The 24,943-nt window shown below is 44.4% G+C and overlaps 1 protein-coding gene across 3 annotated transcripts in view; it reads left to right on the top strand.

Moving 5' to 3' along the window:
* LOC119854716 (charged multivesicular body protein 3) overlaps positions 1-24,943 on the top strand; it is a 64,396-nt gene that overhangs the window by 30,609 nt on the left and 8,844 nt on the right. Inside the window, exons 1-2 of one of the 3 annotated variants that reach the window (XM_038399709.2) lie at positions 8,525-8,618; positions 14,104-14,164. In XM_038399709.2, coding sequence (XP_038255637.1) covers positions 8,586-8,618; positions 14,104-14,164 — 94 coding nt within the window. In that variant the 5' untranslated portion in view covers positions 8,525-8,585. Of the gene's footprint in view, positions 1-8,524; positions 8,767-14,103; positions 14,165-24,943 lie in introns of those variants that run through there. The other 2 variants (XM_038399708.1, XM_038399710.2) reach the window with 2 other exon arrangements.

The raw sequence follows: 24,943 nt of genomic DNA, 5'->3' as shown, positions 1-24,943 counted from the left end.
TTAGTTGGGGGCTGAAGGTGATGGCTAGTGGCGTTCTGTTATTTTCTTTGTTGGGCCTGTCCTGTAGTAGGTGATTTCTGGGTACTCTTCTGGCTCTGTCAATCTGTTTCTTCACTTCAGCAGGTGGGTATTGTAGTTGTAAGAATGCATGATAGAGATCTTGTAGGTGTTTGTCTCTGTCTGAGGGGTTGGAGCAAATGCAGTTATATCGTAGAGCTTGGCTGTAGACAATGGATTGTCTGGTGTGATCTGGATGAAAGCTAGAGGCATGTAGGTAGGAATAGCAGTCAGTAGGTTTCCGATATAGGGTGGTGGTTATGTGACCATCGCTTATTAGCATCGTAGTGTCCAGGAAGTGGATCTCTTGTGTGGACTGGTCTAGGCTGAGGTTGATGGTGGGATGGAAATTGTTCAAATCATGGTGGAATTCCTCAAGGGCTTCTTTTCCGTGGGTCCAGATGATGATGATGATGTCACCAATGTAGCGCAAGTAGAGTAGGGGCATTAGAGGACGAGAGCTGAGGAAGCGTTGTTCTAAGTCGGCCATAAAAATGTTGGCATACTGTGGGGCCATGCGGGTACCCATCGCAGTGCCGCTGATTTGAAGGTATACTTTGTCCCCAAATGTGAAATAGTTATGGGTGAGGACAAAGTCACAAAGTTCAGCCACCAGGTTAGCCGTGACATTATCGGGGATACTGTTCCTGATGGCTTGTAGTCCATCTTTGTGTGGAATGTTGGTGTAGAGGGCTTCTACATCCATAGTGGCCAGGATGGTGTTTTTAGGAAGATCACCAACGGATTGTATGTTTTGAATCTAATTAGCCTGTAAGGTATTTACCATCCTGATTTTACAGAGGTGATTCTTTTTACCTTTTCTTATATTAAAATTCTTCTTGTAAGAAATTGAATGCTTTTTTTCATTGTTCTTAAGATCCAAGGGTTTGGGTCTGTGGTCACCTATGCAAATTGGTGAGGATTTTTATCAAGCCTTCCCCAGACAGGAGGGTGCAAGGTTTTGATGAGGATTTTGGGGGGAAAGACGTTTCCAAACAACTTTTCTCCAAAAAAAAAAAAATCTCAAAATGATTTCATGTTGATCCACCGCTCTGCCATCATGTCAAGGTTCCTTCCCCACTCTGAACTCTAGGGTACAGATGTGGGGACCTGCATGAATTCCTCCTAAGCTTACTTTTACCAGCTTAGGTTAAAACTTCCCCAAGGTACAAACTATTTTACCCTTTGCCCTTGGATTTCACTGTCACCACCAAACGTCCGGGAATTTTTTGAGAAAGAGTTGTTTGGAAACGTCTTTTTCCCCCCCAGAAATTCTCACCAAAACCTTGCACCCCCCTGCCTGGGGAAGGCTTGATAAAAATCCTCACCAATTTGCATAGGTGACCACAGACCCAAACCCTTGGATCTTAAGAACAATGAAAAAAGCATTCAATTTCTTACAAGAAGAATTTTAATATAAGAAAAGGTAAAAAGAATCACCTCTGTAAAATCAGGGTGGTAAATACCTTACAGGGTAATTAGATTCAAAACATAGAGAATCCCTCTAGGCAAAACCTTAAGTTACAAGAAAGACACAAAGACAAGAATATTCTTTCTATTCAGCACAGTCTAATTTCTCAGCCATTTAAAGAAATCATAATCTAACGCCTATCTAGCGAGATTACTTATTAAGTTCTAAGACTCCATTCCTGTTCTGTTCCCAGCAAAAGCATCACACAGACAGAGAGAACCTTTGTTTCTCCCAGCTCCAGCTTTGAAAGTATCTTGTCTCCTCATTGGTCATTTTGGTCAGGTGCCAGCAAGGTTATCCTAGTTTCTTAACCCTTTACAGGTGAAAGGATTTTCCCTCTGGCCAGGAGGGATTTTAAAGGTGTTTACCCTTCCCTTTTATATTTGACAAACACTACTACAGTAATGATCAGGCAGAGTGCACCTTTGGGCTAAGTATACACTGTGGGTTACAGAAAGTTGTCGTTGTAATGTGAAAACTGAGTGGGTACTGTCCTTGATTTGCAAGCAATAGTGAGTGGATGTCCATTTCACTCAAAGATTTTTCTAATGGTCACTGCTGCTGTAGAAGTCTATTGCTATTTGAGAAATAAGCCAATAGTTTGGACAGTCAGAAGGAGGCATATAGAGGACACAGACACACTAGTTTTATATGTGTCCAACGAAGTGAGCTGTAGCTCATGAAAGCTTATGCTCAAATAAATTTGTTAGTCTCTAAGGTGCCACAAGTCCTCCTTTTCTTTTTGCAGATATAGACTAACACAGCTGCTAGGTAATGAAAGAAGAAAAGGAGGACTTGTGGCACCTTAGAGACTAACAAATTTATTAGAGCATAAGCTTTCGTGAGCTACAGCTCACTTCATCGGCTGCATCCGATGAAGTGAGCTGTAGCTCATGAAAGCTTATGCTCTAATAAATTTGTTAGTCTCTAAGGTGCCACAAGTACTCCTTTTCTTTTTGTGAATACAGACTAACACGGCTACTACTCTGAAACCGGTAATGAAAGAAAGAGACTTGCTGCTATAGGTCTCCAGATCATGAGCAGTAAGTAGTGACTCAAATCTTTGGCATCTGCTGTCTGTTTGGTCGCCTTTGTAAAATTAATGGTCTCGTGGATGTGTGTCTATTTCAGAAACCACCGCATTTGGTATCTTTGTTGGCAGTTTCAGCTGAGAAGCAATGGCAATGGGGTGCATTTATTATATTAAACTCTTGTTACAGTAGCACCCAAAGGCTGCAGTCAGGATTGAGTCTATTATGCTGCATGCTATACAAACACAGAGACATTCCCTATCCCAGTGTTTACAATCTAAGACCCAAGAATAGACGAAAGGCTGAGAATATAAAACAAATAAGACTGGCACAATTTGGGTAGTTAAGTATTTTGTTATTCAGTTGGATTTCATGAATATTTGTAAAGTGTCTTGAAATCCTTGGGTGAAAAGGGTCTTAGAAGTGCAGTGTCCTAAGAAAGAGGCTGGTCTGAGAGTTCAACAAGTGAAAATGCAAAATGCAAAATGACCAACTTTGAGATACTCTGTCAATAGACTTAATGAGGTGTAAGAGACTTTGAGAGAAAGTCTTTATGCTCTTCTAGCTCGGATGCACTGGAATAAATAATACCCCTAACAATGAACAGAACTCTTCTCTAGAAAATACCTGCTCATACTGCCTAAGATTTAGGAAGGAGACTGAGATGAACGATAAATATTTGTAAGTGTTAAATGGTCTTGTTCTGGGAATTAAATAATGAAGGTAAGTATAATGATATGTGGCTACTATAATTAGAGTAGGATGGTTCATGCCCTTTTCTTTTACCTTGTTCCAAAAATCCTGTATTGCTTCACATGCAATGCTTAGTAATACTTGTCAAACCCTTCTACAGTCATTAACTAATTCTCCCAACCACCACTCCCTACTGTGCCATGATCTTGGTACGTATTCCTCAGTTTACAGATAAACTAAGGCAGAGAGATGAAATGACATGCCCAAGGCCACACAGCAAATCAGTGGCAGAGCAGTGTAAGAACTCTAAACTATCTGTGTTAATTTAAACCACTGGCTCTCAAACTGTCTAGACTACTGTACCCCCTTCAGGATTGCATACCCCAAGTTTCACCTCACTTAAACTACTTGCTTACAAAATCAGACATAAAAATACAAAAGTGTCACAGTACACTATTTTTGAAAAATTGCTTACTGTTACGTTCTCATTTTTACCATATAATTATAAAATAAATCAAGTAGAATATAAATATTGTATTTACATTTCAGTGTCTAGTATATAGAGCAGTATAAACAGTTACTGTCTGCATGAAATTTTAGTTTGTAGTGACTTCACTAGTACTTTTTTTGTAGCCTATTGTAAAACTAGTCAAATATCTAGATGAGTTGATGTACCCCCTAGAAGACCTCTGCATATCCCCAGGGGTATGTGTGCCTCTGGTTGAGAACCACTGATTTAAACCAATTCCCATTAGGTATCAACCCCCTATTGAGGAGGGGCAATAGGGTCAGGCATACACAGCAGATGCAATAGCAGCATGGCTTCTTGAGGATAACCTGCCATCTTGAAGATTAAGAGGGCTACTTCCCCTGACCACTCTATGGGTACAAAATAAAACCATGCAATTGGCACAGTAGTAATGTACTCCTTCCATGGGTTTTCCCACCAAGGCACACAATCTAGGTCTACATACAGGTTAACAGAGAAAATGATTTAAAATGTAAAGTGTGTGATTTTAATTCCAAAGCTCCCATACAAGTCTGAATTAATTAAAATATTCCTAAATAGCTCTTTTGTAGTACATGGGGCATATACAGAATACATGATGGTGTGGCCTGAAAGTTTTATTGCACTCAACTGGGATGAGCTGCATAACTGACTCATAGCATTTGCTTTGTGTGAATAATGTACCCATGACAAACTCATGATGTTAAAACCTTTGTACCACCACTATCATGTATTCCTGATATGTACATACGTAATAAGTAAATGATCAAATGTGGAGTTTATGCAGAAGGTACTCAGTTACTGCTCTAGTGTAAAATCCTAAAGTAGGTAGGAAGACACAGATCAGCTTCTCAGAATACACGGGTTTAGCTATTGTAGTGGATGTAGAAAATGGGTCAAATATGACTAAACCTTGCTCTCCCTTGTACAAAGATTCCTTGAGGAAATAAAATAATAAAAAGCGTGGTCTAGGGGTTAGAGTAAGGGCCCTGGCCATTAGGTAATCCTGATTTCCATTCCCAATTCTGTCATTAACTTGTCTGATTTCAGGCAAGTCACTTTAATCCTTTGGTACCTCCGTTTCTACATTAGTGAAATAGGACTAGTCCTGGCCTGTCTTGTAAAGCACAGTGCCGTCTCTGGATAAGTGATATATACAGTAAATGTAACATTTTAATTGGACAACTTTGTTCAATTCAAGTTAGATTAGAGCCATAGAAAAGAGGGTAAGGAGATACCGTTTTCTTTCTTCAACTCTAAGACATCTAGAAGGATATGAACACCTACATCTACCACTATCTCCTGAGCATATGCTATGCTATCTCAGCATATACACAATTATTGAGGCTTGATCCTAAGCCTCTCCCAGACAGCCATGGGGTTTCTAAGGTCTCAGTTATGCTGTGCTGGGTCCCTTTTACATGGCTTAAAGGGGCTGATGCAAGGATTAGGATTTGCCCCAAGTACCTTTCCCAACACCATATAAGAGACCTTTCCTAACATCATCTCTTCAAAAGCAATATCCCAAATTTTGCTCTAAACTGGGGCAATTCAGGTTGCCTCTTTGGACTTCCCCAGTGCAACTGAGGGGAAAATTTGGTCCATTCTCTTTTGAAGGAAAAGGAAAAACCTGTCAAAATGTACTGCTCTATACACTACACCTACTTGCTTGTGCTTCCTCATGATGGTTGATGGTAATGAAAACACTAATGAGATTGTATTGCCTGTTAAAGTTACTGGCTCCGAGAACAATTTTGCAAGACTGTTTTGAAAGTAAAGGAGACTGCACACAAGAGACAACACAGATGCTGGAGCAATGGCAGGAGCAGGCTGAAAATTACTTCAGGAACGTTCCCAGCTGCTGTAAATTGGCAGTGCTCCATTCACTTCAATTGCACTATGCCATTTTGCTAGCAGCGGTCTTTTACAGTAACCAGTGTAGTGCTGTATAAACAATGTGTCGGGTACTTGTTTTTTCACTAGTCCTTACACAAGTAGTCCAACTGCTGTTAATGGACTACATCTGGATTCTTCCCTAAAGGTAGGCATCCTCGTTCAATGACAAATGATGGTGCTGGGGTGATGGATAGGATAGAGAACCAGCACCATAGCACTAGGATTAGATTTTTATATAATGGCGGCATTATAATCTGTCTAATATTGATATAAACTAAGTTGACATGCATGATAAATAAATGCAAGCACTATAGTCTGGGGGTGGGGGGGTGGGATGGGAGGAGATTAAAGTTAGAACAGTGTTTTTCAAAGTTTGGATCACAACCCAGTACTGGGTTGCAGTATGTAAGGCACTGGTTTGCCTTGCTCAGCACCCAGGAACCCTAGCAGCTCTGGTCAGCACTGCCAACCGGGACGTTAAAAGTCCTGTCAGCGGTGCTGCCCAGCTAAAGCGGGCTAGTGCCTACCTGTTCTGACACTGTGCCCCAGAAGCAGCCAGCAGCGGGTCTGGTTTCTAGGCAGGGGGGCCACAGGGCTCTGCGCGCTGCCCCTGCCCTGAGCACCGGCTCCGCACTCCCATTGGCTGGGAACCAAGGCTTGCGGCCTCCACCTAGGAGCCAGACCTGCTGCTGGCCGCTTCCGGGGCACAGCATGGTCTGCGGTGCCAGGACAGGTGGGAAGCCTGCGTCTGCACCCCAGTAAGTCTGTGCCCCAATCCCCTGCCCCAGCCCTAACCCCCCCACAACTCAGAACCCCTCCTGCACCCCAAACCCCTCATCCTCAGCTGCACCCTAGATCCTGCAGCCCAGAGCCCCTATCCCACACCCTGAACCCCTCATTCCTGGCCCCACACCTCAGCCCTCACCCCTGTACCCCAACTCTCTGCCCAAACCCCTCATCCCCAGCTCCACTGGGTCCCAGGCATCAACAATTTTCTTCAACGGGGTCCCCAGAAAAAAAGTTTGAAAACCACTGCGTTAGAAGACACTGGTCTAGAGGTATTGACTCTCCCTGGGTGGAAAGACAAAGAAGGGTCATAAACAGCCAGTGGCCAGAAGAGGGGGACACAGAGCCCAAGGGAGGGTAGATAGATGTAAGAGGCCCCTGACACAGAAGTGGAGTTGAACACAGAGAGTTGCTAGCAGAGAAGGGGTAGATGGCAGTAGGCTCTATGTGGAATGCAAGGATGGGGTCATTGCACACAGCCCCTGCCAAAGAGGTGGGGGCAGGGCATAGTGGTGCAGAGAGGCCCTATTGTGTGAGGTGGGATACATGGGGGAATACACAAAGTCTCTGATGTTTGGGGGGGGGAGGGTAGAGGGGAAGAACAGACACAAGACCTATGATTGGTAGGACCCCATGTGGGTAACACAAGGTGGAAGATGTGTATTGGAAGGGGGACGCAGAGGTGTGGGGATGTGGCAGAGGCCTTCAGGAAAGAGGGAAGAATGAACAAAATCATGGGAGCCATGTAGGGTTGTTTTTATTTTAAAATTTAATGCTACAGTGTACTCCAATGCCTGCTTGGATGTGTTTTTACTGTTTGTAAGCTAGTGTTTGACACAGGCCATTCATATCAACACAGGTCGTGATGCTGTGGGCAGCCTGCTGGGTGGGGATCGGACAAAACTTGTTTCTCTTTCCCTCCCCACAAATAAGGTTGCCAATTTTGGTTGGATGTGTTCCTTGAGGTTTCATCACATGATCTAATCTTTAATTGAAGATTCATCTTTAATGCCTGGAGACTCCAGGACAATCTTGGAGGGTTGACAACCGTACATCTTGGGGCTAAATGACCCACAATGAATTACAGTAGCTAATTGATGATGGGTGATCAGCAGACCAAGGTCCCTGCCTCAGGGTGAAGCTTCAAAAGGCTGAATTCTTTGGGTTACATTTGCATATGCCATCCAAACTGTAAAGGAATCACTCACAGGTTTAGGGGTGTGTTTTGCTTGAACTAACAGCTGTTATGAGCTTGTGGCCTTGTTGAAGTTGGGTTGATCCCTGGTAAACTCATTAGTATGCATATAGCTTCGTTTATTGTTGAAATATACTTTCTCTGTAAGGCTTTTTCCTTAAGAATAAATGTACTTGTCTAGCAAGCGCTGTATGGTAGCTTAACTGGGGGCAATTATGCTATTTTATAGGCTCTCAGAAGCCAGAACAGGCTGCCTTCAGCAGTCTGACTTGCTGGGGAATTCAGTGTAGGCAGGGAACTGTGCAGCCTGGAAAAAATCCTGATCAGGAAGGAGAGAGACACGTCGTCCACCCACCTGCTGTGACAGTGGGAGAGGCCGCAGCCTGAGACGAGGGGGACTTTGCAGGACCATAGAGGGGGAATGCAGGTGCCCTGAATTGTGACAGCTGCTTATGGGAGGGTGTAACAATTCAGAAGTGTGGGCAGCAGGTGGGCAGGTTCCCAGCTGTGACCGCCTGCCTGAGGCCAGATCATCAGGGTAGGACTTAATATCCCTGGACCTATGGAAAATTCTGTCTCAGCTCGGCAGCCCCGGCTATGGGGCTGACACACGCTGGGGTGCAGGGAGAAGTGGGTCAATGCACCACCCACCTGTGGCCTCCGCTGCCCACCTCCTCGCCCTTCTCCCCACCCACCCCTCCTTCCATCATGATTGTCTATCACTCTCAGCCGCAGCCAGGGTTAAACGCCCCCTGGCGGCCGAGGCGAGGAACAGAACGGCTCTGCCACCAGCCCAGGAAGGCGGGAACGCACGCGCAGTGCCGCCTCCGAGACGCCCTGGAGGGAGGGAGGCAGGAAAAGGGACGCATGCGCAAAGGCGGCAGCTTGGGGTTTGTTTCCCCTCAGAGGAGGCAGCGGCGCTGTGGCCGCACGCGCAGTGGTACGCAAATGAGCCTCGCGTCACAGGGCAGGAGGAGGGAGGTAAGCTGCGACTGCGCAATGTGCGTGGCTGGCTCCCCGCCCGCGTGTGGAGGAGGGGACGGGAAGCCGGAAGGGCCAGAAGTCGCTGTTTTGTTGGGCAGCGATGGGTCTTTTCGGGAAAACGCCGGAGAAGCCGCCCAAGGAGCTGGTAATGGCGGGGGGCACCCGGGGGAGAAGGCGCGTTCCCCGCCCCCGGGAGGGTGGGGGACGAGGGCGCCTCAGGCCGGGGACACTGCGGGGGGGGGGGCAGTGACGGGGCGAACACCCTGCTGGGAGGGGGGGAGGCTGAGCGTGGGGTCGAGGGGGGGTGAAGGGGCGGCCGCCACGGGGTTGGGCGCTATGTCGGGGGGCGTTGTGAGGGGGTGGCCGCCACGGTGGGGGTTCTGCGGGTAATGCTGAGAGGGGTGGGGGGGGCGGGATTGAAGGGGGGCCGCCATGGGGCTGGGTTGGGCGCTGAGGGAGTGGGGCTGGCCGCTGAGAGGATCAGAGCCCCCAACATCTCAGGGCTGCTGTGCCCGGGTCCCACCGAGCCAGGTACCTACATGCTGAAGGGTGTCGGTGATGCAGCTGGCCCCCTGGGATGGATGGGGGCTCCAATGGGGGCCTGCCTCCAGTACTCCTCTTGGTGCAGCCCGTGGAGGCAACAGGCTGTAACTGACGGGGGCTTGCGTGGAGATAGCCCATAAGGCAGTGGTTCTCAAACTCACCCCTTTCACACAGCAAGCCTCCGAGTGCGACCCCCCCCCCCTTATAAATTAAAAACACTTTTATCTATTTAACACCCTTATAAATGCTGGAGGCAAAGCAGGGTTTAGGATGGAAGCTGACAGCTCACGACGCTCCCCCCCCCCATGTAATAACCTCGTGACCCCCTGCGGGATCCTGATCCCCAGTTTGAGAACCCCCGCCATAAGGGATTGCAGCTGGGGGTCGGGACTGAACCCTGTCTAATTAATTTTTATGGCTAAAAGATGTCTGGCAAAATTGTCAAGCCTTGTGCCAGTTCTTAACAATACATTCACACGTTACTTTGGCCTTCTGTACATGCAGAAGATGAAGCAGTTTCATTTAACTCGTTTTTTAAACTGATATAGTTAAACTGATGCAAAACACTCTGTAGACGCTTCTGTTTTGTTTTGGGTAGCTTATTTCAGTTTAGCTTAGCAGTCTCTACCAAATTAAAATAGGCCACTCTTAAACTGAACTAAGACTGTCTGCATAAAAATGTGCACTGGCTTAACTAGATCAGTTTAAAAATACTTTTAGTTAAACTGATGCAAGTGGGTGTGTAATCCATTCCTCTTCTGCCTTTGGCTAATCCTTGTGTAATTTAGCTCAAATTCTTCAGTTCCTTTCCTTTATATACCATGCACCTCTGTGGTGCTATAGACATTATTTAAAAAGCAGACACTGGTGCTTGTGAATTGCACTGTGCTGAGCAGAGGAAAGCAGGTCTAAAACTTCTGTTGCCCTGTGTGGGATCAGTGACTACCAATTCAGCAAGGGGAAAACAATGCTGCAAATATGATATGAAGTTGTGACTCTAGGTTGGACAGAGACTATTTTAGATACAGCAATAAAGGAACATGTGGCTAGAAGTGTGGAATTGTGCAATCATTTCAGAAAGGAAACTTGGGCACCCAAATTCGAAGACTTTTCTATGGACTCTAAGTATAGGCAGCGCTGTACAGTAGGTGAACACAGGGCTGGATTAAGGCTGCTCGCATTGAGATGGGTCCCCTGTGGCTCTGTCTCCTATTTGGAGTGATGGTGGCAGACCCCGCTCTCCCACCCCAGAGTCAACAGCATGGCGTCCTACTCTCTTTGCTTGCAGCTGCAGTGGTCCCTTCTCTTCACTCCAAGAAGTACAGGTGCCAACAATGGAGCCCTAAATATGAATTTCAGCAGGTGGGATGTATCTACTTGGTTGAATAGGTAGTCTTGCTGTGCCTTTCCCCTGTCACACCCATTGTAAGAGAAATATAATCCACGCTTTACAGATGAGAAACCGTGGCACATAGGCATTAAGTGACTTGTCCTAGGTCACACAGGAAATCTGTGGCAGAGCTGGGACCAGATCTCCTGCATCTCAGTCCATCATCTTAACAACGGATGGGACAGGAAGTGCAGTGGAACCCAGGTCTGCACTAATGTGAACATTTCTATGTGGCCACTCATTTGCTTCTGAATAGCAGCAGGCATGAGACAAAAGGTTTTTCTGCACTCAGTTAACGGACAGGTGTGTACATGTTAGTCTACACACACCACAAATGTTGGCCTGTAAGTATCAGGTCCTGTATGTACCTTGCTTGGTTTCCAAATTGGTATCACGAATGCTTGTTTCCATTCTACTGACGACGGTTCTTTCCACCCTATACAGTATTATTATATAACCATAATAGAATCTTTAGACTCCCTTCTGACAAATGCTAGAGCATTTCATTACTTACATTATCTTTACCTGGAACTGTCTTTTTGTTAGCTGCAATAAAGCCCTTGTATACTAACGTTTTGTTGAACACACAATCAGTATATTCTCTCCAGCCATTTAATAATTCAGTTTTCCTCAATAAACCTCCTTTTTTCTCCTCACAAAGCTCATTGCTTTGATTCATTTCACTACTGATCTTTTGGAATTATTTTGCTAAAATGACTGCCTTTCCCAAATTGGAGACCTCAATTTCATTGTTAACTATAACACCAGGTATACACTTACTTCATCTTCCATTCATTCTTTGAATTTGTTTATATATTTCTGAAAGCTTTGAATCTTTGTTCAGTTTCCCAAAGACATGTAGCCAAATTTTGTGTCTTTGATAATTCTTTGTGCGGCTGCCTTACATCTTTTAGAATTCTTTAGGTCTTTACTATTCATCATGTATTTTGCTTGCTTGTGTGCCTTCTTTCCTTTATTGCTAATTTGAAATCCTCATTCCCTCAGGGAACTAGATTTCTAAACTAGTGGCAATTTTATGTTTTGTAGATGACCAGATCAGCTGTTGCTGTAATTCCTTTTATTAGATTGTAATAGAATTCTCCTAGGTTGTCAGTTGTATAGTTACTACATAAATATACATAACAATCTTGAAAAGGTCCCAAGCAGCTTTTCAAAAATTCCAGTTTAGGAACTTTTTGTGTTTTTTGACATATCCTCAACCTTGATACTCAATAAGTGTAGGGAAGTCATCTGATGAAGTGAGCTGTAGCTCACGAAAGCTTATGTTCAAATAAATCTGTTAGGTGCCATAAGTACTCCTTTCCTTTTTACTTCCCATTCTGTCATCTTTATGTATTTCCCAGTGCTTTTACTTCCTATATTATTTGTTGCAATTCCCAAATCTAACACAAAAGGATCCATCCACAGAATTAAATCTACTAGGTGCTCCTGTATTCAATATTACCAAGTTATGCATATTAGTAAATTGTTCCAAGCATTTACCATTTAGGTCAGTTTTGTTTTTTCCCCATAGCTCATTATGACTGTTAAAATGCCTGAATATTATCAAGTGTCCTGCTGCTGGAAACTTTGGCTTTGTAGAAGCGCCTCCATCCAGCTGAGCTTAGTCATCAATTAGCCTTTCCCAGTCTCTGGCTCTTCCCCAAATGTGGCCTAATTTGCCCCTTCTGAGCCATCTTAACCCCTTCAGGGTTGGTGTGGAGTGAACTCCCCATCATACTTTTTTTTTTCCCCACTTCTGCTGGGGGTTAACACGGTGATACAGTTTGTTTTTGTTACATATACATAGCTCCTTGCGTAGTAGCAATACATATATTTCACGATGATATTCATAACCAGTGTGACCAGGCTTTCCTTTAATACCTTGCATTACGTTCTTTGGTGAACCAGGATGTACGTGCCAGAATTAAGACATCTTTGTTACCTCTGTGCACCCCATCTGTGCCCCTTTGCTAGCTGGCATTAAGAGGTTCTTTGGTCATGCATGCCAAACATGAATATATCAGTGCAGGATATTTGTGCCCCCAGGGAAAGAGGTTTGTTGCATTTCTAAAGCATTGGTTCTGAAAATATGCATCTGAAACCTACATTAAAAAAAAAAAACACTTTTTAAAAATAAAGTACACTCCCGTTTACCTGAATGGCCTGCGGGACACCTAAAACTTTCTACTAACCGGCCATTCAGAGAAATGGAAGTGCTTCTTTGAGGTAGGTTCTAGGTATGGACTGGGAGGTTGTAACGGTCCAGATACAACTGGGCAGGCTAAAGAGTCTGAGGTATTGCTTTACCCGATTGTGTGCTCTTGTTACTATTCTGGACTACGAGCCAATGAGTGGCTGCACTCTCCCTGTCAGCCCCTGCACACCCCACCCCTCTGTGGCTGTCCCAGTGCCCAGGCTTCCTATCCCGAGCTGTGGCTGGATATGGCCTCTCCGTGGTTGCAGTGTTAATGTGACCCCTGCCTGCCGATCACTGGGAGGGGCTATTTCCTGGATTGTGGACTCAGAGATGAGAGCTGACTAGAGATTACTATGGATACAACTAGTTATCCTGAGCTGCACTTTGCACTGGACACAATGTTGCAGCCATGGAACCATAATTAAGGCTGCGAATCCCTGGATTCCGTGACTTTCCATGACTTATGCAGCAGCTGGTGCTGGCCCTGGGGCTGCCCAAGCTGGGCAGCCCGTGGGCCAGTAGCAGCAGTCTGGGTGTGTGGGAGGGGGCTGGGGCAGGAGGTTGGGAGGTGCGGGGTTGGTGGTGCTTACCTTGGGTTGGGGGGCTCCCACTTGCATGGCCCTGCAGCTCCTAGGCAGAGGGACCGGGGGCTCTGCACTCTACCTGTGCCCACAGGCCTTGCCCCCGCAGCTCCCATTGGCGGCGGTTCCTGGCCAATGCTAGCGCCAGCTGCGCAGCTTCCTGCAGGAGCAGCGCGCGGAGTCCCCGGCCCCTCTGCTGCCTAGGAGCTGCAGGGACACACAGTGCTGAGTAGGGAGCCCCTGCCAGCCCCGCCAACCCTCTCCCGCAGCACCAGCAGGGGTTCCAGGCTGTGCACTGCACCCCCCCAATCATCAGCGGGGTCCTGGGCCACCTCCCCCAGCACCTGTGGCGTCACTGAACGGCCCCCCTCCCCAGAGCATCTGTGGCCCCCTGCCCAAATTTAAGTTAAGGGTGTTAGTAAAAATCATGGACAGGTCACAGGCCGTGAATTTTTGTTTACTGCCGGTGACCTGTCTATGACTTTGACTAAAAATACCCATGACTAAAACATAGCCTTAACCATAATTTGAGTGAATACATTGTTGCACTGGTGTAGCATGAACTAGAAGCATTGCTGTAAATTGGCTCCTTGAACTCTGCAATTCCCTGGGAGGTGAATGCTGTTTGCAGAGAGAGGATGCACCATGTAGTCAGATAAGTAGGATATTTGGATGAAGGGAATTCAGACAACTGGGAGTGTACTGTATAAAGTCGGTTTTAGTTATGGTATCTTTTATGCTTTCTCTTTTTCCTGTCTTTATTTTTAGGTTAATGAATGGTCGCTGAAGATGAGGAAAGAAATGAGAGTAATTGATAGACAGATCAGAGGTTTGTGGTTTTTTTTCACATTTTCTCAGACTTATTTGTGTGTGTGTATATATGCTGGTTTATATCAAAATACAAAAGGAAAAAAATGGAATTTTAGGTAACGTCTTAATAGGGAATTGCGGAAAGTCTGTGGAGAGCCAACTATAGTAAAGGTAGTGAAATTCCAAGGACTTCAGTGGGCAGGGCAGATGGGTAGGATGGTGGAAGATGGATCAACTAAGTGTCTGTGGAAAGGACATCCTTAGGGTGACAACTTCATGGATGATCAAGGAGAAGATGGGATAATATTGAGCAAGATCTAAGAGCTCTTATTGTGAATTACCATCAATGGAGGGAAAAATGCCCTTGATCAAAAGAGGCGGGGGCAGATTGTGAGAGCGGCCAAAGACCTGTGTAGTGTGTGAAACCATAGAATGAGTTTACTCCTCACTTTAGAGGTACAGAATTGTGACTGTATGAAAAGAAGAGTATAGTCCTAGGGATTTATATCTTTTTGTAAGCATGAAACTCCCATAGAAGTCTCAAGGGGTAAAATTTTAAAAAGTATCCAAATCCTATACACTTTCAATGTGAGTTAATCTCCAAAATCCCATTTTCTAAAATGATTTAGGCATTTAAGGTCTTAAGGCACTTGTAAAATTTTCAAAAGTGCGCATTAGGTCAAATTAACCAGCAACTTCAACCATGTAAGTTACAATTTAGTTGCAAGAGGTTACGATGTGCACTGACTTGAAGGGAGTATGCAAAAAAGTATAACTTGTCAGATGGGTAAAGGGAGGTAAATTGGGAAAGTGACAAACAGGAGAACTAGATATAAGAGGTGAAGTTTGACTTCAATTTCTGTGAGCACATGATTGACTCCTGTATGGGTTTTTTTTGTGGGAAGGAGGGGAATTGTTTGATCTTACACAATACTATTAGTAGATTTTTCTGCTACAACCCCTTCTTCCCACATTCCCAGCAGCTGGGATTGGGTGAGGGGATGGACTTCTCACCAGGGTTTTGCTCTATGAACAAGTTCCAGGAGGACCCTTTGTATTGGTCTCTGACTATTAGGTAAAAAGAACAGGAGTACTTGTTAGAGACTAACAAATTTATTAGAGCATAAGCTTCCGTGAGCTATAGCTCACTTCATCGGATGCATTCAGTGGAAAATACAGTGGGGAGATTTATATACATAGAGAACATGAAACAATGGGTGTTACCATACACACTGTAACGAGAGTGATCACTTAGGGTGAGCAATCACCAGCAGGACAGCATGGCAGAGGGGCATTGCTGGCACATGATGGAATATATCACATTGGTAGATGTGCAGGTGAACAAGCCTCTGATAGTGTGGCTGATGTGATTAGGCCCTAGGATGGTGTCTCCTGAATAGATATGTGGACAGAGTTGGCAACGGGCTTTGTTGCAAAGATAGGTTCCTGGGTTAGTGGTTCTGTTGTGTGGTTGCTGGTGAGTATTTGCTTCAGGTTGGGGGGCTGTCTGTAAGCAAGGACTGGCCTGTCTCCCAAGATCTGTGAGAGTGATGGGTCATCCTTCAGGATAGGTTGTAGATCCTTGATGATGCGTTGGAGAGGTTTTAGTTGGGGGCTGAAGGTGATGGCTAGTGGCATTCCGTTATGTTCTTTGTTGGGCCTGTCCTGTAGTAGGTGACTTCTGGGTACTCTTCTGGCTCTGTCAATCTGTTTCTTCACTTCAGCAGGTGGGTATTGTAGTTGTGCCCCTCTGCCATGTACATTGGCCAAACTGGACAGTCTCTAGGTAAAAGAATGAATGGACACAAATCAGACGTCAAGAATTATAACATTCAAAAACCAGTTGGAGAACACTTCAATCTCTCTGGTCACTCGATCACAGACCTAAGAGTGGCTATACTTCAACAAAAAAGCTTCAAAAACAGACTCCAACGAGAGACTGCTGAATTGGAATTAATTTGCAAACTGGATACAATTAACTTAGGCTTGAATAGAGACTGGGAGTGGATGGTTCATTACACAAAGTAAAACTATTTCCTCTTGCTTATTTCTCCCCACCCCCCACTGTTCCTCAGACGTTCTTGTCAATTGCTGGAAATGGCCCACCTTGATTATTGCTACAAAAGGTGGTCCGCCCCCGTCCCCCCCCGCTCTCCTGCTGGTAATAGCTCACCTTGTGATCACTCACCATACACACTGTAATGAAACACTCATTGTTTCATGTTCTCTCTGTGTGTGTATAAATCTCCCCACTGTATTTTCCACTGAATGCATCTGATGAAGTGAGCTGTAGCTCACGAAAGCTGATGCTCAAATAAATTTGTTCGTCTCTAAGGTCTTTTTCTTTTTGCGAATACAGACTAACAGAGCTGCTACTCTGAAACCTGTCAGTTTGCAATGTTGTAGCTGTGTTGGTCCCAGGATATTAGAGAGACAAGGTATGTGAAGTAGTATCTCTTTTATTGGACCAACTTGTGTTTTTCAGAAGTTGATCCAATAAAACATATTTCCCTACCAACCTTCTCTCTCACCTTGGGGTGGCATAGCTTTGCATTGTCTCTGCCAGACCAGCCATAATGGTGGGTCATTATAACTTAATGACTAGACAATAAGTATGTTAAAGAGATTGCCTGAGTGGGGAAACCAGTTCTCGCCAGCTTCCCACAACAGGGGACTGGGGGTTTGGAGAGTGAAAAGAACAGTAGCAGAACAGGTTTCAGAGTAGCTGCCCTGTTAGTCTGTATTCGCAAAAAGAAAAGGACCTTAGAGACTAACAAATTTGAGCATAAGCTTTCATGAGCTACAGCTCACTTCATCGGATGCATTCGGTGGAAAATACAGTGGGGAGATTTATATACACACACACACACACACAGAGAACATGAAACAATAGGTTTTATCATACACGCACTATAAGGAGAGTGATCACTTAAGATGAGCCATCACCAGCGGGGGGGGGGGGGGGGAGGAAAACACTTCATGGTGACAAGCAAGGTGGGCCATTTCCAGCAGTTAACAAGAAGGTCTGAGGAACGGGGGGGGGTAGTGTGGGGGGGAGAGAAATAACATGGGGAAATAGTTTTACTTTGTGTAATGACTCATCCACTCCCAGTCTCTATTCAAGCCTAAGTTAATTGTATCCAGTTTGCAAATTAATTCCAATTCAGCAGTCTCTCGTTGGAGTCTGTTTTTGAAGCTTTTTTGTTGAAGGATAGCCACTCTTAGGTCTGTAATCGAGTGACCAGAGAGATTGAAGTGTTCTCCAACTGGTTTTTGAATGTTATAATTCTTGATGTCTGATTTGTGTCCATTCATTCTTTTATGTAGAGACTGTCCAGTTTGACCAATGTACATGGCAGAGGGGCATTGCTGGCACATGATGGCATATATCACATTGGTAGATGCGCAGATGAATGAGCCTCTGATAGTGTGGCTGATGTGATTAGGCCCTATGATGGTGTCCCCTGAATAGATATGTGGACAGAGTTGGCAACGGGCTTTGTTGCAAGGATAGGTTCCTGGGTTAGTGGTTCTGTTGTGTGGTGTATGGTTGCTGGTGAGTATTTGCTTCAGGTTGGGGGGCTGTCTGTAAGTAAGGACTGGCCTGTCTCCGAAGATCTGTGACAGTGATGGGTCGTCCTTCAGGATAGGTTGTAGATCCTTGATGATGCGTTGGAGAGGTTTTAGTTGGGGGCTGAAGGTGATGGCTAGTGGTGTTCTGTTATTTTCTTTGTTGGGCCTGTCCTGTAGTAGGTGACTTCTGGGTACTCTTCTGGCTCTGTCAATCTGTTTCTTCACTTCAGCAGGTGGGTATTGTAGTTGTAGGAATGCATGATAGAGATTTTGTAGGTGTTTGTCTCTGTCTGAGGGGTTGGAGCAAATGCGGTTATATCGTAGAGCTTGGCTGTAGACAATGGATCGTGTGGTATGATCTGGATGAAAGCTAGAGGCATGTAGGTAGGAATAGCGGTCAGTAGGTTTCGGATATAGGGTGGTGGTTATGTGACCATCGCTTATTAGCACCGTAGTGTCCAGGAAGTGGATCTCTTGTGTGGACTGGTCCAGGCTGAGGTTGATGGTGGGATGGAAATTGTTGAAATCCTGGTGGAATTCCTCAAGGGCTTCTTTTCCATGGGTCCAGATGATGATGATGTCATCAATGTAGATGACAAGTAGAGTAGGGGCATTAGGGGACGAGAGCTGAGGAAGCGTTGTTCTAAGTCAGCCATAAAAATGTTGGCATACTGTGGGGCCATGCGGGTACCCATCGCAGTGCCGCTGATTTGAAGGTATACATTGTCCCCAAATGTGAAATAGTTATGGGTGAGGACAAAGTCACAAAGTTCAGCCACCAGGTTAGCCGTGACAGTATCGGGGATACTGTTCCTGATGGCTCGTAGTCCATCTTTGTGTGGAATGTTGGTGTAGAGGGCTTCTACATCCATAGTGGCTAGGATGGTGTTTTTAGGAAGATCACCAATGGACTGCAGTTTCCTCAGGAAGTCAGTGGTGTCTCGAAGATAGCTGGGAGTGCTGGTAACGAAGGGTCTGAGGAGGGAGTCTACATAGCCAGACAATCCTGCTGTCAGGGTGCCAATGCCTGAGATGATGGGGCGTCCAGGATTTCCAGGTTTATGGATCTTGGGTAGCAGATAGAATACCCCAGATCGGAGTTCTAGGGGTGGTCTGTGCGGATTTGTTCTTGTGCTTTTTCAGGGAGTTTCTTGAGCAAATGCTGTAGTTTCTTTTGGTAACTCTCAGTGGGATCAGAGGGTAATAGCTTGTAGAAAGTGGTGTTGGAGAGCTGCCTAGTAGCCTCTTGTTCATACACCGACCTATTCATGATGACGACAGCACCTCCTTTGTCAGCCTTTTTGATTATGATGTCAGAGTTGTTTCTGAGGCTGTGGATGGCACTGTGTTCTGCATGGCTGAGGTTATGGGGTAAGCGATGCTGCTTTTCAACGATTTCAGCCCGTGCACGTCGGCGGAAGCACTCTATGCAGAAGTCCAGTCTTCTGTTTCGACCTTCAGGAGTAGTCCACCCAGAATCCATCCTTCCTTTTTGTAGTGTGGGTAGGAAGAACAAAGACACCAAGATGGTGATGCTAGCTTATAAAAAGGACTCTAAAGGGGAAGATTCAGAGCCACAAAGGAGGTCATCTTAGGCAGGAGAGATGAGAGGAGATGGGCATGCTTTTGTAGCTGTGGGGTCCAATTTAGCTGTGGGACCAGCATAGGTCAGAGAGAGCAGACTGACGTAGGGAAGGTGGTTCCATGTTCCAGAACGAAATTAATGCAGGTGTGGAGAAGGGGAACCTGGATCCCTTACAATGACCCTATCCCAAGCCCAAAGAATGCTACAGAATGGGGAAGAAACTGAGACATATTCACATTCCCCCTTGAAGAGGTAAACCAGAAAGCTTCCACCTTCGGGTGGAATTTTGGGACAGGGTGTGTTTGAGCTATGAGGAACAGGGGGTAGGCATTTTGACTGCAGAGATTTCAGCTTTTGGGAATGGGGTGCCAATAAAAGATCTGCACCCCAAGAGTGTGCCCAGAGGCCCAGAGACAGGTGGTGCCTGGACTCCATTCAGGCTCTGGAAGGTTAAAAAACATGGTGAGTCTGGTGAATAGTCAGGAGGGGCCCACTGCTAGAGCTGTGACAAGAAAACACTAACCATCTGAAATAATAACAAACATTTCAAATGCCGCATCAGCAAAGTTAGTTCTCACAAAATATGTAGATGCTAAAACAAAGCCAACTACCCACATTACTGTTCTTGATTATGGATAAAATCTTGGTTTCATCTCAACTTTATTGTTGCTTTTAATATTTCACAGGATATGGTAATTGGTGATGGGTTATGTTGTATGGTGATATTCGATTTCAATGTAAATCTAAGAATAGTCAGAGCTTTATATATATATATATATATATAATATATGAGGCTTTTTTTGTATTGTTCCATCCAAATAAATATGGCCATTTAGGACCTGATCCTGGGAAATGGTGACCACCTGCTACTCCTAGACGTCAGCGGGAATTACAGGCGCTCAGCACCTCTCAGGATAAAGCTCCTAAGTGCAAAACATTACCTACCAGTTAGTAAAGAGAAACTTTCTAAAATAACTGATAAATAGTTTGTAAAAATATAATTGTACACTATCAAATACAGCAGGTAACTACTCCTATACTACTAAGAAGGCAGCAGTATGCCATGTAAGCATGGTTTTTCTACAGGCACTCATTCTGGGCCAGATTCTGCCACACTTACTCCTTCCACAGGGATTCCATGCATAGTAAATTTCTACACAGTTTGGGTAAGGATGGCAGAACTGGCCTCTTAGTTTTCCTTGGAAATGCCATGCTAAATCTGTGTTGTTATAGCAAACATCAAATCACCATCTTGACTAGGTGTGTTTTGAATCATTTAAACAGCTGGCTCACTCTGTTAACTGTAGATTCTAATACAGCAATATCCTATTTCATACCATCTGTTGGATCTTTCTTGGTTTGATAATGATTTTTGATTGGTATGATTTGCTTTTTATAACCAGAATGTTTCAAATGCTTCTGTGTGTTCAAATAAACAAAATGTGTCCATTCTGATTTCTAGAGTGGGTTTTGGGAGCAAGAGAATGCTTTGCACCACATAGAATCTTTCATCTGATGGCTTGAACTCCCAGTGCTTGAGAGGCACAACACAGTGCCCTTTAACAGAGCCATAGTGTGCTATCATGCACAGTGCTGTCACCAAGCCACTGAGTCATAGAAGAGGGACCAATGTATTGAGTTTGGTTTACTGGAGACTGGCAGGTGGTACCATCCTCCAAAGACTTCTGTGGAACTCCCTGCTTTCTTGTCATAGCCTTCGATCCCTTGCGAAGCAGCGCCTTCCAAAAATGAATAAATAAATAGTTAATTGCCAAATCACAGTAATGCATATTCTATAATAAAGTATACATCATGATTATGCTCAATCTAGAAAAATTGGAGTATGTCCTACTGCAACAAAACCATTCAGTTTATTATTAGCCATTGGGCAGAATGTGCCTGTGATGGGATCCCCCCAGGGTGCAGCCCTGGGACCAGGATGCAGCCTGGGACAGTGCCCCCTGAACTCTCCCCAGCCTGAGCTCTCTCTCACAATGCCTTGCTAGTGACCAGCAGCAACCCCTCCAGGAGCTGTGATCACTCAGCACAACCACATGTGGAGCCACACACCCAGCTAGATTGCGTGAATGCTCCCCGAGCCACTCATGAATCACACAGAGACAGGCACCAGCCATATCTCCCCAGTTCCCAGCACTGTACCCTAGGAATATACCATCTTGCACCGCTCAAGATGGGCAGTGAAAATTTATTAATTGATTCACCACTTCAACAATGGAAAGTGGACATACACCAGCCTTTGCCAACCTGAGCAGATTTGCCCCACACTTCATTCAAACTCACTGGTAAAGATAGACAAGTAAACAAATGTATTGACTATAAAAGGTAGATTTTAAGTGATAGGTAAAAAGTCAGAATGGTTACCAAAATAAAATAAAATAAAATAAAAGTACATGGACTAAACTCTCTACCCTATTAGACTGGGCAATAGTTTTTCTCACCCCACTGGATATTGCAGTCCTTAATATACAGGTTTGGCCCAGGTTTAAGGAACAATCTCCTCTGTTGGGAGTCTTGTCTTCTTCTCAGTGTCTTAGTTGCTTGCAGCGATGGTTGGGTAGGAGAAGGGCCCAGTATGTGTCCACTCTGTCTGTTTTATACCCTCAGTCCATGTGCTTGGGGAGCACAAGTCCAGGCATGTCTGCGTGGCATTGCTGAGTCTCTCCAGGCAAGGTTAAGCAATTCCCCCTGGTGTTGTCTCATGCAGGCGAGTCATTACATTGTAGCTCCCTTGCTGGACAATGGCTGTTGATGGGTTGTTTGACACCCCACCCAGGTGTTGGTTACTTTCCTTGCTGTTGCTTCGGGAAGCACACATATGGATAGAGAAATAACTTTCAGCAGATCATAACCTTTCCCCTGATACCTTACAAGGCATGCTTTATATGTAAGATCATGATTATATGAAAATGAGGAATATGGGGGTTACCGTACGCTCCCCCAAGGTATAGAATATCACAGTGCCCCTGTCAAATAGATGCTTTTGGATGTTTAAAGCCAGCAAGTAACTTTATTTCTCATTTCTTTAGTGTCTTCCATCCCAGGACCTCTAAGTACTTTATAAACCTTGAGTTAAGCCTATGACACGGGAATGTGTCTCCACTTGATAGATGGGAAACTGAGGCACAGGGACAATTACTTGTCTAAAGTCATGCATCGTGTCTTTGGCAGAGCTGAAAGTAGAATCTACCTTTTTGACCACAAGATAAATCTGCATTCCCTGCCAAAGGAGATATTCACATAGTTGGGTTCTCTGCCCTCAAAGTAGTCAAACAAAGCTTACCTTACAAAAATATAGACTGATGAAGGCCCAAAGCCTCTTAAATGATCAGTGTAGGAAGGCTTTGTGCACAATGGATTGATCTTAGCACTTTCTCATGCCTGAACTGTTGTTTCACTTAGGGTATTTGTCCTAGTTGTATTGTACACCCTTTGGAGCAGGGACTTTTAACTATTCCCTTGTCCTGTAAAGTGCATAGTTGGTTGTGCTGAAGAAATGGTTTCAGCATCTTGTAAGCATATGGTGTCTCTTGTGGGTAATAACAGGAAAACACCACTAACCCAGACTCTTCTAAAGGAAAATAGTCCCGGGAAGGGGGCACTCGTTGTCCCAGTGGATTGGCTGATAGAGATTTCTTAGGTGTTCTGCTGCTGAATGACATTTATTCTGGGTGAGTCATTCTCCAAAAGATTCATTAACTCCCACATGAGAATTTGCATTGATGTCTCCAATTCATACTGGGCCTGCGTGTGTCAAAATGCAGAATGCTATTTTGATGGATTTATTTTTATAACTTGCCAAATTCTGAATCATTCTGGTGTGTAAATTTCTGTGTAAATCAGTGAGCTTTTGAAAATAATCATGGATACATTTGTCGTGAGCTTGCTCTCTTCATAAAGCAATTTCACTGAAATCTTCAGACAGTAATATCCCTAAATGTTAATATAGCTGAAATGATTCAAATGGTGGTGGTGTCTTTTTCTTGCAAGCTAGTTTTCAGCCACCTCTCTGCAATGGAAGCTTTATTTCTGGGCCAGGAGAATAGAAGCCCAGTTTTTAACCCCTTATTCTTTCATGAGCATATGTCTCTTACCTGGGGATATTTTTTGGGTGCCTTGTTTTTTTGTTTTTGCTGGGCATAGCCACCGTTATCCCTTCAAAATGAGTAAAGTGCAGCGATTTTACACTACTTAAATTCTTTTCTAAAAGGAAGGGCCTTGATTATTTCAGGAAGCTTATGCATAGGAACGGCCATACTGGGTCAGACCAAAGGTCCATATAGCCCAGTATCCTGTCTTCCGACAGTGGCCTATGCCAGGTTCCCCAGAGGGAATGAACAGAATAGGTAATCATCAAGTGATCCATCCCCCATTGCCCATTCCGAGTTTCTGGCAAACAGAGGCTAGGGACACCATCCCTGCCCAACCTGGCTAATAGCCATTGATGGACCTATCTTCCATGAACTTATCTAGTTCTTTTTTTAACCCTGCTATAATCTTGGACTTCACAGCATCCTCTGGCAAGGAGTTCCACAGGTTAACTGTGCATTGTGTGAAAAAACACATACTTTAGTTTGTTTTAAATCTGCTGCCTATTAATTTCATTTAGTGACCCCTAGTTCTTGTGTTATGAGAAGGAGTAAATAACACTTTCTTCACACCAGTCACGATTTTATAGACCTCTATCATATGCCCCCTTAGTCGTCTCTTTTCCAAGCTGAGCGTTGCACAGTACCTTAACTTCAAAGCATAAAAGACTGGAATTCATTTTGTGAAGACACTATTTAGTATTGTTCTTCCTCACATCTAGTACATTGACATCAAATTAGCAACTGTGAAAAATCAGGACACTTTCTTTTTGGGGGGGGGAGACATAATTGCGTATAGAAGACAAAGCCCCTACCATTGGGACTGTCCTGACTGTCCTCACATCAAATGCTGGGAGTTAAGCTGCAGACTAAACTAAAGTTGAGTTAGGCCATTCAGGTGTTCCTAAGTCTATCAATATCGTTGAAAGTTTCCAGAATAAAGGGCTTCTCTAATCATATAACATTATCAATGATATCAACAGTGGCCATACAGCTATTTCAAATGGATGTATTTTGAATGTACCATTTTATATTTAAAAGTTAATGCACCAGGTGGAATACTATGAATTGCTTCTAAGCCTTGTTCATTAAATGCCAGTGGAAGTGTATAAATCTGGCAGGGAAGCAAGTCAAAGCTTAATTATTTAATGAACTGTGTCTGACAAAGTAAGTGATTATCCCACCTGCAAGATTAAAGATTTTGAGTAATAAATGTGATTCTAAAATAACTTGCAAAGCTAGTTGGGAAGTTGAGCCATTTATTTAAAGAATGTGTATGGAGTCTAAATAGATGAAAGATTTCTGCTTCCTGAAGGAGCAAAGTGAATCTAAACCATCTACATTTTTGTGAAAAGTACAGGAGTACTGGTGGCACCTTAGAGACTAACAAATATATTTTGTTGGTCTCTAAGGTGCCACCAATACTCCTGTTCTTTTTGCGGATACAGACTAACACGGCTGCTACTCTGAAACCTACATTTTTGTGAGGTCACCCATCATAATGGTATATGAACACATTCTACAAATCTTTATT

Source organism: Dermochelys coriacea, chromosome 4 (genome assembly GCF_009764565.3).
Source record: "Dermochelys coriacea isolate rDerCor1 chromosome 4, rDerCor1.pri.v4, whole genome shotgun sequence".
Lineage (NCBI taxonomy): Eukaryota > Metazoa > Chordata > Testudines > Dermochelyidae > Dermochelys > Dermochelys coriacea.
This window is presented reverse-complemented; position numbering and strand designations above follow the sequence as displayed.